At 41.2% G+C, this 13,989-nt stretch overlaps 1 protein-coding gene across 1 annotated transcript in view; it reads right to left on the bottom strand.

Annotated features, from left to right (window-relative positions):
• Positions 1-2,275: 2,275 nt before the first annotated feature.
• Positions 2,276-13,989, bottom strand: part of LOC118474816 (putative ATP synthase protein YMF19) — a 31,286-nt gene continuing 19,572 nt past the window's right edge. The window contains exon 1 of the mRNA XM_035963769.1: positions 2,276-13,989. This exon is cut by the window's right edge and continues 19,572 nt beyond it. Within this exon, the coding sequence (XP_035819662.1) occupies positions 13,735-13,989 (255 nt within the window). The 3' untranslated portion in view covers positions 2,276-13,734.

Here is a 13,989-nt window from a genome sequence, read left to right as displayed (position 1 = left end):
GGTTATTTGTCCCTTCTTTCTATTGCTAAAGGTTAGTTTTTGATTCCTCTCTCTATCGTACTCTTATTCCTCTAATCCACTTACAATCTGATAGTTGCTATGGAGCCTGAGCTCAGACGTAGATAGGGCATCACGGCTAGAATTCTTCTTTATGAGTCCAATTCTTACTTCTTCCTTTCGAGTCTTATATCGTACTGCAATTATGATAGCTGCTCTACTAATACGAGAGGTAGGCATTTATAATAGTATTTATACGAAAAAGAGGCTTTGCAGAAAGAACTATAACTAGAGAAGGTCAAACTGCAAACTAAAAATAAAACTGTAGAAACGACAGAGCGGCTGTCAAACCTTATTTGCTTACTCGTCTGCTTACTACAAGCAAACTGATTTATGAGTTGCAACCTTACTTATGACTTGTATTCTTCTTGCTGAGAAAGAGAGTTCAAAGCTGCAATTGCTCATGCCTCTAAGCCCATCCTTTTTTAGGCTTCTTTGGGAATCCCCTTTCCAATCAGATAGATTTCGAGATAGATTCACTCCAGTGTGGTGTCCCGGCTCTGATACGCTTCCTTTATACGATCTCAGAGTAGCTTTAACCTTTAATAGAGGAGTGAACCCACATGGGAGAAGAGAGGAGTAGTATGGGAGAGAGTCGTAGTTCAGAATAATCCCTGTATCATAACAATATTTCTGTATCGAGTGAGTAGCTTGGATTGAATTCCTCTTAGAGTTTCCATTCCTATAGGTGGGCCTAAGGTTGGGTAGTTTGTATTCCTCTCCCGCATTGAGAGAGATTCCAACTCCTATAGAGAAATACTCAATAAAGTACTTGGCAAATAGTAAAGTCTTCGGAGGATGCGTGTCAATAGAATTCGGAAATGCAGCAATAATAGGACCAACTGGACCAGAAAGTCAGATATACTGTTGCAAACTACTGATCTAGTCAGGATTTAGAAAGGTCGATGAATGGAACCTTGTAGAACTATACTCCCCAGAAAAAAGGAAACTATTTACGGGTTTCAACCCTCATGACAAAAACAAAAAATTGAAACATCAACACCACCAACCCCATCTAACGCTTGATCGAAGTAGGCATTGGCTGACTGACCTGACTTCGATTCTGTAATGAACTTACTCAAACAGGAATCGCTGCTTACGATCTTCATTCGGCACTTCCTTTCTATGTTGCTAATACTACTTAAACTACAAGCAGATTCGCTGACTTGCATTCTGATGTCCGACTGGAAAGCTTATACCTGATAAATAGAATGATACGTATTCAGCGGCAACTCCACTTTCAATCTGGTATCCGGCTTGAATTCTGGTATTCTCCTTGGATTCCTCTAAAGGGCATACAAACTTCTAAGTAGAACGGAAACCTGATAGCTGACCTACATTCTTCACTTCGTACTTGAAAGCTTGCCACAGCTATTAATACTATCGAGACGCCAAGTCAAGCTTAAATACTACTTTCAGTTCTGATAACTTAGTGGCTAAAACAAGGGAAACTACTGCTTAATACAAGAGTTAATACCCCTACTACTAATGCTTGTCTTGAAACCTTATTTGCTTACTCGTCTGCTTACTAAAAGACAGAGAGCCGAGAAGCTTAATCACAGCTTTTATTCTTCTTACTGGACTTGAGTTCTTCTATTCTATCTTGATAAAACTATGTAAACGATAAGTAAGCTTACGGCATAACTTCTTGTATTCCGATAGCTGGCTTACTTACTTATATGGGAGCAGCTAATACAATATAAACAACAAAGAAATATCACGGCTACAAATCGAAATTCCTACTTTCAATCTGCTTGCAAGAATTGTAGCTGCTTCGGATACGACTAATGCTTGCTAATACTCTTGAAAACTAGAATCACGACTAGAATTCCTATTTGTTACTCTAAATCTGTAATTCACTGCTAAGACTGCTGATACGACAGCTCCATACCAGGGACACGCCTAATCTAATACTGATAAGTGAGTTTCAATCTTATATCCGGTAAGCGAGTAGCAAGCTTGAACTCTTCCTGCTAAAAACTACTGCAACTACTTAGCAATGATGGAATTCAGAGAACTAGCTGTAATTCTGCTTTCTTCCTGTCAGTCTTATAGCAAGAAAGCAATCTGCTAACTTCAATTAACACTGTTTAAACGACAAGTCAGCTCTATCTTGTAAGCCTCTGTATACGAGAAGCAAGCAACTAATTCTGCTAACAACTGCGGAAACTCATTTTCGAAAGGGGATTTCCTTATTTACTTTATTTCATTTTATTTCATTTAATAGAAGAGCTGCTTCTTGAAGTGAATGATCGGAATTCAGAGACCATAGAGAATAATCAAATAGCGAAGGCCAAATAGAGAGTAAAGGAAAACAATGTGCTAACAGAAGCACAGGGAAAAGCATTCACAGATAGCCCAGAACATAGGCATTGAGTCTAGTAAATAAAGTAGTGGAAACGGGCTAGCCAAAAGAAGGTACTAGTAAAGATCAGTCACACGGGATTCGTTTTTCATAGACGAATAGGCTTTCGAGAGCAAAAGGCCTTCCTTGGGCAAACTAGTTTCTCAATCAATGCTTATTCGCTTATTTGTCACAATAACATACAACACGTTAACCGAGTACTAATAACGTAATTCCGTATCCTTGTTGTTCAAGGAATAAAAGGAAGAAGATCTTAAACAAAATCCACAACTAAAGATAGTACTACTAGGCAGACAGGGACCCGCCTGACTATTTCGTTTTCTTCACAGAAAAGATGGGATAAGCTTTTGAATTCAAGCGCAGGGAGAACTACCAACAAGCACTTCAGAAACTCCAACTTACTCGGCATCTACTGAACATCACTTCTATATCTACTGAACATCACTTCTATGCTGATCTTTCCTCTCTACCTATACAACTGAAGTTTCCAGCTTTCCAGCAAGGTATTGGGATAGTTCACTCAGATTTTGAGATGGTTTTTGGGCAAGTGTTTAAAGACGGAACCTGGCCCAGTGTGACTTCAGGTAAAGTATGGCTGCCTTGTAGGACAGGAGTTTACTTAGCTGCATGCATTCATTGCAGACCTGCTGCAAGCATCCATAGATAGCTGCCGAAGGTACTTGTCTTATCACTCTTTGGCAATCGAATTGACAGTGCATGTGTGGAAAAGAGAGCTAGTGGATTCCTTCTCGTTGTTTAGTCTGGAAATACACCAATAGCAACACAGAATGCTATTACGATACCTAAACTAACCCCTACTCTCCATTTTCTGTCTATATTATCCATAGGTATTTGTATTGCTGGTTCCTCTGGTGGTATGACCTCTTTCAACATAGCCATATTGTTAAAACTATTCTCATCAAAGGTAAAAGGAGTATCTCCCCGGATTGACATCACTATATCTGATATATCTTGAGTTTCCTGCAGTGTTATCTTAGTATACCCTTGTACAATAGCACTCTCATTGAGAAAGTAATCCCACGACATATAAAGCAGTTGATCTGGTTGAATATCTATATTACAAGGTATAAACTTGTACCAAACTGTAGTGTAAAAACCAACTCTGACAAGTGCGAAAATACTACCATATACAGTATTGATTCCTCCATCCATAGATGATTGATATAGTTGTCATTTTTATCAAACAATTGGTTAAATTATTGGATATGAAAAAATATTTCTTTGATAATGCACTTTTATAGGCTGGCCATAACACTGTTTCTAACCACTTATTACCATCATCTATCCCGGGTGTAAATTGTTTTAAAGATAGCAAATCTTTCCAAGAATCAAACTTCCATTTATTTAATGTTGCGTTAAAACTGACAATAGGAGATGTCCAAAGATAATTTGCACCCAGGATCATAAACTTCATATGATATTTGATGAATGAAATCTTTATTAGTTAATGAATCCATATATAACTTACTATGATATGCTAGTTGATCATTTAACGATTTGAATATATACGGGCCATTAGAGAAAATCTCATTAGAGATAATATCATTTGATCTATTAGAAATACTATTATTAGATAATAACTTCTTATATAAACCCACTACTTTCCACAATAATGTTCTATTTACAGATTCCACTGATGTACTACATTCAATATCCGGTACTTGGAATATATTAGATACACCTCTCTTGTCAAATACAAACTTTTCGAACTTACAATACAAATCCCTCATACGGTTGAAATCGGTTGTCATGATTGCTATACTTTATTAAATTAATATTTGAAGGTTGGTGGGGATTTCCATTTTTTAGAGTTGAAACTCCTACCCTAGTGCTCAATACTGTAGTGGTAGAGAGCTATTTTATCCCTAGTATACTTTGTACGTACGGCTAGAGATTGAAGGGAATCAACTTAGTAAGCATATGCCTACTTTCTATGTGAGTTAATCACGTGAACAGATAGTATCAACAGAGAAGTCACATAAGCACCTTCCAATCGAACTTCTTTTGCTAATTAACAAGAGACCAGACAATACAATAGCTCTTTTCATTTCCTATAATATAATACTGTACTTTATACGCTCCTATAATACTTATATGCAGAGAAACCCTATACGCAGAGAAACCCTTTCTTACTTATGCAGAGAAACCCTATACGCAGAGAAACCTTCTCTTACTCGAAACCCTCTCTTCCCCGAAGACAGTCTTCCTCGCCAACCCATAGATAGGCGCTTTCCTATATTATATATATGGATTCGTTCCCGGAGCCAGAGCGGATTCCATGAATTGACGTATATGCTATGAGCGTAGTTATCAATCAGGTACGCCGGTAGCAAGATTCCATCCCATCCCTGAGGATAGTGATTTCTGGTATAGAGTATTTATAGAAAACTCGTATCAAAAATATCATACCAAAAAGAAAGAAGAGATAAATGAGCCTTGTTTCCCGAGAGAGACCGCCATCTCTCAGGACTGCAGTCTTATAGTCGACAGCTCTATGTGGAGTTTTACAAGCCACCACTCTGGACCGTGGTCTTAGCTCTCACACCGAGAAAGCCTGCCTTCCCCCCAGAAGAAAGTCTTTCTCTCCCTCGTTTCGTTGTTAAAGAGAAAACAATTGGATGCTAGTTTGAGGTGAGACTAGTATCTCAAGTAACTCAAAATATCTCTGCTCAGTAACGTAACGATCTTCCTCATCTAATAAACATCCTTAAGGTGTGCTCTACCAGCTGATTGGCTAAGGCAAATCTTCCCCTCGAATATATTACCATCAACGTATAAATGGGATGAAAGGATTATCCCGATATTTATCAATATCATTCCGGAAATATAGATCACCTTCTAAAAATTTAGCGCACACATGATGCATATATGTGACGCTAAGTGCAAATAGTACTTTCTTTCCCAAGTCAGCATTATCCATCACTGACTGATTTTTATATGGTGACGAAACCGTCAAAGATGGGAAATTCAAAACGTATTGAAGCCTGACGTCCTTGCTAATTATATTATACATTACATCTACTATATTGGTATGAAATAGGTTGGCATGAAAGAACTCCAGAATAAAAGGCCAATCAGAATTATTTTTATTTCTCGCTCGAACGAACTCTCTGAATTCTTGTGTATAAACACAAGGATCATTCATTTCACAAAATGTTTTATAGTTCTCTATAACTGTCCAAATACTATCATTCTCTTTGCTCCATTAAGCCACCATAGTTCACACATTTTTCCATCAATGATTTTGAAGATAGCTCTTACTTTTCTATTATCTTCATGAAAATCGACACCATCAGCGATAATATCAATATAGGTTCGATTGGTTGGGTGAGAATCAATCAAAGGGGTTTTCATTCCATCACCGTATAAACCTGCCCAAACTAAATTCTCCCACATGAGAGAACAATCATCTTCGTCTCCGAAGTAGGGATCAGCACTGATTGTGTTACCGCAGCCTATTAAAACATGAGGGATTTCGCTGTATTGTTCGATATCTTCTATACCCCCGACGGAGTTTACATGATAAACGTTTACCGCATAATGGAAGGCTACTTGTTTATTTATCATTTCCCTCCGTCGATCTATATTTTCAGTTACTATTTTCATTTGTTTGGCTAGCTCAACAAAATCAACATTAGGTGATACCGTGCTAAACCTTCTATCCCCTGGATCCATCCCTCCAGGGGTCAGCGCATCTGTTTTGGGTACAGAGGGCCATAGGTTCGAATCCTGTCACCTTGATGTGGTATTCACAGGGGCCGAAGTGCAAAGCCCCGTAGCCTATCCGTGGTCGGGAAGGCAGGCGAAAAGCACGCACCAAAAAAAAAAGAAAGCTATAATTTTCTTTTTTTCTTTTCTTCTTTGTAGTACACGAGTGAAATTGGTTACGGTGGTACACCTGTGAAATATATAAATGTTATGGTTGTACACGAGTTCCTTATATTATAGGTGTTTAAGACCGATTACGTCGGTTACACGAGCGGTAGTACAGCGAAAATGTTTTTCAATTTCACTTAGCTTGGTTACAAGCCTGGTAGGTACTACAGCGGAAATACAGTTGGTTTCACGTTAATTAGGTTATCTTGGTGGCAAACAAGTGCCTGGTAGGTTAGGTACTACGACTGAAATGGTTTATGATGGCACATACAGTACATTTAAGCTGTAGTACGTGGGCCTACTGTGGTATTGGATGTATTGGTTGTTGCCGAGTCTATGCTCGACCGCGCTCCCTCTCAGAATAGAGATCACGTTTCCCTTTACCCACCCAGAATCTGAAGTGAGTGTGGAATCTATTCTGCCTATTGGCAGATGGCTCTCTATTATCTTTCTCTGGGTCCCCATTATATTAATAAATATGAGTGTCAGGCTTGCTGTACTGAATCTCTTTATAGTCTACCTGTCAAGCCCAAGATAAGGGCAAGGGCAAAGCTCCAATAGAGCACTCGGGTCTGCCCCCTGAAATAGTTCTTGACGGCTCAGACTATTTTCTAGATCCGCCACTTAGCCCTGAGGAGGGTGCCTACTCGACCCAGTCAGGTACTACTCCACCGCCGGCCCCGAGTCACTCCGCAGGGGGCGGGGCTGCACCTTCTTCAATTTCTCCTGCAGATGAGGGGGAACCAGGGAGTCCACCACGTCCTTTCGGGTCTCTGACTCTGAGTAGCAGGGATCTCATATTTCATAATTTGAGTTTGCAGTATCTGGAAAGGACCAGGAGCCCAGAGGAACTTCTCAAATTAACTAATAAAATCTATGAAGGGAAGCAATCCGTACTTTCAGAGCTTAGGCGTTTAGCTGGCCCTTTCCATGGCCAAATCAATCCTGTTCCAGGATATGGATAGTGCGGGCAATGCAATACGAAACCCCCAAACCAATTGTGAGTATAATCCTAAAATGTTTCAAAGGATCCTTCTTGACTTGCAGCTGGAAGGGATCCAGAGTAAATATTATAGCCAATTCGTAAATCAAAGGGTGGATAGCATCCCAAAAGAATCCTGGAATAATTTAAGGATTGATGAATTACCTTTAAACCAATTCAATCAAGAAAAGTTCCTGCTTTTGGGCTGCTTTGTGAGTTGGTTCCACTGGCGTAACTACCCCCGGAGGGCGATGCGGGGCGAGGCTGGGGGCAGCCGACTCAATCCTTCCAAATCACTAGAAGGCAAGTTCATTCCTCTTGTGTGCGCATGCATTATCTAATGCTAAGGACTCTACAAGAATCGGTTAAGCTTTTCGTTTTAGTTTGATCGGAGTTCGGTACCGGTAGCTAAGGCAATCCCCTCTCCTGTCCTGTCCTGTGCAAGAATGAGGAATATCTTAGCTTAGTATAGACACGTGAGTAGCTAACAGAACTGAGTAACCGACTGACAGACAGAGTAGGATGAGGGATTGATGTCTGTCTTTGATTAGCAAAAGCAGAACTCTTATAGGAAGTTGACTGAGCACTCTCATAAAACTGGTAGGGAGATTTTTTGTGGTGTTCTAGGAAAATGAGCCATGATCATGAAGTGAAAAGCACGTGGTAACAAAATCGAATGAAAAGTACAGCCTATCTCGATTAACTGATCGAAACCTAGCGCATCATGTTTTCGAGTCGCCAGGTGTTTATTCTCTTGGAAGCAAGCCAACTCTGCCCACCCAATTCTATATATCTATCTTTCTTCTTACTAGTTAGATCGGAGCCGACACAAGGAATTGAATTGGTCGACGAAGCCAACAAGCAAGGTCCACAGCGCATTAGAAACAGGGCAAGCTAATAAGTAGGTAGGGTGGGACTTGAAAACGGAGCTAACTATGCATTCCACGGATGCAATAGCCAGAATGAACTGGGGCTGGCTTTTCTGTAACTAGTCTTTCCTGCTGCCCAACATTCTACTATTCGTTCCAACTCTTCGTTCCACGGAGCTAGGAAGAAGTCCTGCAAAAAGAAGAGATGCACTTCCGGCTGCCTGATAGAGTGAACGATTTGGTACGTGGTAACGCTGTAAAGTCGATATCTCACCCATGAATAGAGGGCTGGCTAGCATCTCACCTCAAAAAAGAGAAAGTTGTCTCACCATATCATATGCTCGTTTTCTAAATCCAGTGTTATGCTCTCTTCTTTGCTTACACCTGTTACGCACCTCTTGTGCAGTGACAACACTACCCGGGAGTTTATCTTAGCTGTCTGGGACTTACTCTCCTATCCACCACTGGTACTAGTCTGTTGGCCAACACTTTAGTAATGATCTTGGACAATAAGGAAGGCTGATTGGTCTATACTTTTATTCTGTTAATGGAGTACTGTAGAAGAGTTCTCCCAACCCAAGTATCTTCGGTTTCAGTTCTCTCTCTCTTTTTGACCTGCTACTCTGCTGTTGTTTTGGCCCTTCAAGGGAGGGTTGTTGAATTTCTGAATTAAGAATTAAGTAAGTAGAGCAGTTAGGTTATGAGCCTTGCGAGCTGTATGGGGGAGAACATAGCCTTTTGGCTTGGAATAATAAGTACAAAAAAGGAAAAAATCTCAATATGACAATCTGAATTACTTGATGCAGTAACATCAGGTTGTTCTGTCGTTCGACTTATCGTTCATCTCGCTGTACTTCTCTATCGAAAGATAAGGGTTCATCGAAGAAAGGGAAGGGAACTATCCGCTCTTGTCCTTCAATGAAAGCAAGCCGGATCCGATGAAATCTTCACTCGGTAATAGTATAGAGTAGAGTGCTCCATTGATAGTGGTGGATTGGACTTCTTGAAATAGATATATATATGTGAAAGAAAGAGATGGTTTCTTGCTCGGTGAAAGGAATATCACTATCCCTCGTCCTAGGGTTTTCCTGCTTGATTCTCTTTTCAGTGAGGGATGCCCACTTAATCTTAATAAAGTAAGTAAAGAATGATCGATTCGATAGGAAGCACTGGTTCAAGGAATAACCCTTGGATGCTGATCTCTGGTTAAAGGATTAACCGTCGGATAGCGAGCTGGAATCGAACCAGCAATTGAATCTTGTCGCTACTTTGGCGGAGTAGACCGAGGGGGAATGTAGAGTATAGTTTACGACAAAAGGTGTTCTAGGACCAAAGGATCGAAGAGTGCGGCCTACTGTACTTGAGGATTAGGAATATGGAAGATAGGGTTCTCCTAAGACCTAAGAATAGTAGAGAAGCAAGGGTTAATAGAAGCACCGCTGATGTTGGTCCAATCTAGCTGGGCTGGATAAGAATCGGGAAGACTCGGGCAAACTGGCAAACATCGGATGAGATTGCACCTTACAACATAGAAGGAAGAACTAACATAACAATCATCTCAAAAATCCAGATGAAGGAGAGAAGGCAGCATACAAATAATAAATAGAATATCTAGGGTGGTAACACCTGCAACTCGGCAAGGAGAAGGAATCCCTGTAGTAGCGAGCAGTGTGATTAGATAAACCGTACCCCCTGAGGGGCCTGGCGATACGAACCGGTTGAATAGAAGAGCTTCCTTGGTTGGAACAGAAGATAGAAGCTGATTAGAAAACAGATGAGAGGCGGGCAGCATTGAGAAAAGTACTATACTTAACTTAGTTTTAGTTAGGGTCGGTTTGACTAAAATAAGTGAGTGGGACTCGCGAACTGGACAGTAAAGTGACAATAGGGTGGTCACTCGGAATACTTTTGTTAGGGAAAGCCTAGTAAAGTGGTCAACTAATAAATATTGTCAATAAAGAAAGGACTGGATCAGAGAAGTATGATGTAGTCCCCTTCCCTGGGTATCACGAACGGGGCATCACAACCATCATATCATTCGAGGAATGTTTCCATTCCGATACTGGCATCCGGAGTCCTCCCTACTGATCCTTCGGAGCCGGGGTGCAAAGGAAGCAAGAGCACTGGGAGTACGAATATCCTTAGTCCGAGGAAGGGTGCTATATCGGTGGTGCAGTTCTTACACATCATTATATCCATATTGGAAATCAAATAATCACCTGGCCCACCCCGATTCTCGAGAATCGAAGAGCTGACTTGCATTCGAGGGTAGTGTTAAGCAACTTCCGGATATGATCGATAGGTTTCACCGTCAAGCAAAGCAAATAGGAGAAAGAAGAGAAGTAGCACCCGCTGGGCAGGATAAGTATCTATCAGTTGGCCATCTCCGCCTAGGCCGGCGGAGACTATCCATAGGTTAAGTTGGTTCTGGTTGGAGGATTAACCCTCTGATTGTGATGCTTGGCTTTTGGGCCTCGGAAAGGAATAAAACTAGGCAAGCAAGGAGGGGATAAAGGACCACGGAACGAGGTAAAGGGCAACCCCTTGACCGAGTGAAGGCGAGCCCGGATTCAAAGTAAGATGGATTGAAAAAAGACTCCTAAAACTGCCCCCGCTGGGGTAGATAAAAAACCTTTGTCCATGGCCTTACCTTGTAGGAAAGGATCGCTCGCTACTGGTAACCGTTAATTCGTAAAACGTATGTTTCGTAGGAAGCGGAATCCCGTGGAAGAATCAGTTTTCTCGCTGCGCTGGCTTATGTGATGTGGTTGGTCAAGCCTGCCTTTAAACGCAAGAAATCAAGCTAGGATTCTGGAAACCGGAAGGGTATTCCCAAGCTCACATTCCACTTCTGCAGCAGAGCTAATAGAGATTTGCAGAAAGGGATATGCAGACTAGATGCACGCTAAAAGTGCCAGGTTCCAGTCAAGAAGCAAGGCAAGAGATCCGCGGAAGAGATCCTGATTGTAGGTCCCGTTCCCTCAGATAGACTGGCCTATTTTGCCCCAGCTTCCGAGACCGGACTCGAGGAAGCTGCCCCTCCTGACAGGGATTGGACGCGAAGGATGGAGCATCCGAACATTGAATTCGAGCTAAGATTCTAACGAACAGCTGGAATAAAGAACCTATCCTTTCAGGAATAAGGAATGAGAAATGGAACAGAGAGTGGTTGGATGGAGTATAAAATCTAAAGGTTATATTATATATAGTAGTGGGAAGAAAAAAAGACAAGAAAACGATTGAATGTCAGGCAAAACAGTTCTGTAAGTCGCGGATCAAAGCCTGAAGTGAAGTGCCTGGTTGTCTTAGTATTATAAGTAAAGCATTTCATTCTCCGGTTTTGATTTCATTCTCTTTTGTGACGGTCTACTTGCTTGTGCTAAGGCTGCTGGAATGAGCCTTCTAAGAGTAGGTTTTGAGACAAGATCTTGATTGATCACTTAGTCTACCTTTTACTCATTTCTTCGAACCTCTATAAGTGTAAGAAAAGAGTGCATGTACTTTTAGTGGACTTTACTTTTTTCTATAGTGTGAGAGTACTTTCTGTTCAATCCAGTCGCTCCAGATCTGCCTGAGACAAAGCCTATAAGATCGTTATTAAGTAATGAATTTGCAAATAGAGAACTAAACTATAGGAATCAATCCAATTCTCGTTCTACAACAAGAAGAAGATCCATGAACTGGAACGGATGGAAGATAGCACTAGAAGTAAAAGAAATATTGAAAGGTGCGAAGCAATCACATCGCAACAAATAGGTATGTATTACTTTGAGTTTCTCGCTGAACTCCACTGGACACCGACCTCCTAAAACTGACCTCTCTGCTAATTCGAATCGAGGCTTACTGCCGCTTGGTACTATACTTCTTCCTGCCAGACTCTTTCAATACCCAGCCCTCTTAAGTGTTTTCAAACTTGGCTAGTTTCTTCGAGAATGGAAGCTTTGTCCTACGGCCTGCAAATTCTTCTGCTCCTAAAGGAAGTTTCTGACCCAGCTTTAGATGATAGAGGATTTGACAAAGAGACCTCTTCCTGCCATACTGATCGACTATTCTCTTGAAATGCCATCTCATCCTTCGGCCTAGCTTTTTCATTTCTTCCTTATTGGATTCAAACTGTTTCAAAAGTTTGGTACTTGGTACAAAGTATATACCAACTTTCCTGGCTTCCCTAGAGGTTGTATTAAAGCCGGCTTGCCTAACAGCCTGCTCTTCTTTCCCAGACGAGCGAGACGGATTGTGGATTGAGTTTGAGTTCTTTTGCCGCTTGCGATTGATTAAGTTACATTACCTGCTGCACCGAGCATTGATTTGAACGAATTAATTACCAGACTTATTGGGGAGTGTGTACGACTTAGTGGAGTGTTTCCTTTTTAATAGAATCAGAGCAGAGGATTGAATCGCATGAATGGGTTGAGCATTTTAATAGATATACCCTTTTTCTTAGGCATCGATTCTAGGATTGAAGAAAGGGGAGATTTCCCACACTTTGAAAGATTCACCTATTGGGTGGGGCGTGTTTGAATTACCTACCCGGGATTTTTCATATTAACTGTAGCTAGGGAATTGACTGACTCTGATTAATATCTTTGTCTAGCATTTCCAAATTGCCTCAAGACTGATACAGATTTTACGGAGTTAATTACCACAGGGCGGCTTGCCCTAAGAGTATAGTTAAGTGGGTCAATTCCCAGAACAGACAGGGTTTAGTCAGTTCATTGACTAGTAAATGACTTGATCCACTCATTAGCATTGAGTGTTGTCTGTAATTTACTATATTATATTATATTATATATAGTAGTAATGATGAGCACTTTTACCAGAAAGAGTTGACTGAGTTAATGGAATGGATTCGCTTGTTGGCTAATCTGAATCGACTTACTTAAGTGTGGTGTACCAGGCTTGGAAAGAAAACTTCTTTATGTGTTTGATTTCCCTAATTTACTGGTACTCAAATACCTGCCAAGCATTCCCAATCTCAGTTTTTGTCACACAATAAGATCCAATTTGTTTAGACTCGTTAGGTTTGGTCACCCATTACCTTGAGTGAGGCCAAAGGTGTACACCTATTGTCATGAAGATGTGATCATATCCACCGAAAGGTCTTGTTCTAAGCCCAATCCTCTCGTCTTAGGTCCATAAACCAACAATAACGGGAGCTTCTCCTTTTTGGTTGACAACCTATGTTGGTCTGACTAAGCCCACTATCCTAATGGGAGGGTCCCACCTTGTGTCGGGGTAAGGCTCCACCTCATCTTGGGTTAAGGGCGAAGCTTGAAGCCAATTTCTTCACTTTCCGTCTAGGGCTTTGCTTGGCATTGGGCTTCGATATAGCTGGTGCTTTCCTGGTCTTGGATTAAACCTCAGCTCTCCTAATTCCGTCTATAGGTGGTTCAATCTTATAAGTTTAGCTTAGGTACATCGATTCAATCCTGCCCCAGGCGTACCTGAGACAACCCTTTCCTCACCCGAGAATTGCATTTCCGCTTCAGCTTCCGGCGCATCCAACTTTTTCTGGATCTAGGCAAGGATCCTCAGTCCTATAGAAAGAAAAGAATCTAAGTTCATTAGATTATGCTTCCTTGCCCGTGTGGAACATGTGTGAGCATTATGTTTTTCCAACAAGTGATCCGACTGGAAGAAGTGTTATATGAGGACTTCGAGATCAAATAGAGAATCTGTCTCTCCATTCCTCGTGAGCCACTTATTTCTCCGAAATCTGAGATCAGAGTGATTTTCCTCCTTTTTCCCAAATAGTCGACGGTCCATTGGGATACTTCGGATAAACTGGAGTACATATATGAGAGACCGGTGCTAAAACC

Source organism: Zea mays, unplaced genomic scaffold, assembly GCF_902167145.1.
Source record: "Zea mays cultivar B73 unplaced genomic scaffold, Zm-B73-REFERENCE-NAM-5.0 scaffold_335, whole genome shotgun sequence".
Taxonomy (NCBI): domain Eukaryota; kingdom Viridiplantae; phylum Streptophyta; class Magnoliopsida; order Poales; family Poaceae; genus Zea; species Zea mays.
Note: the sequence above shows the minus strand (reverse complement) of the source record. Positions and strands in the feature narration are given on the sequence as shown.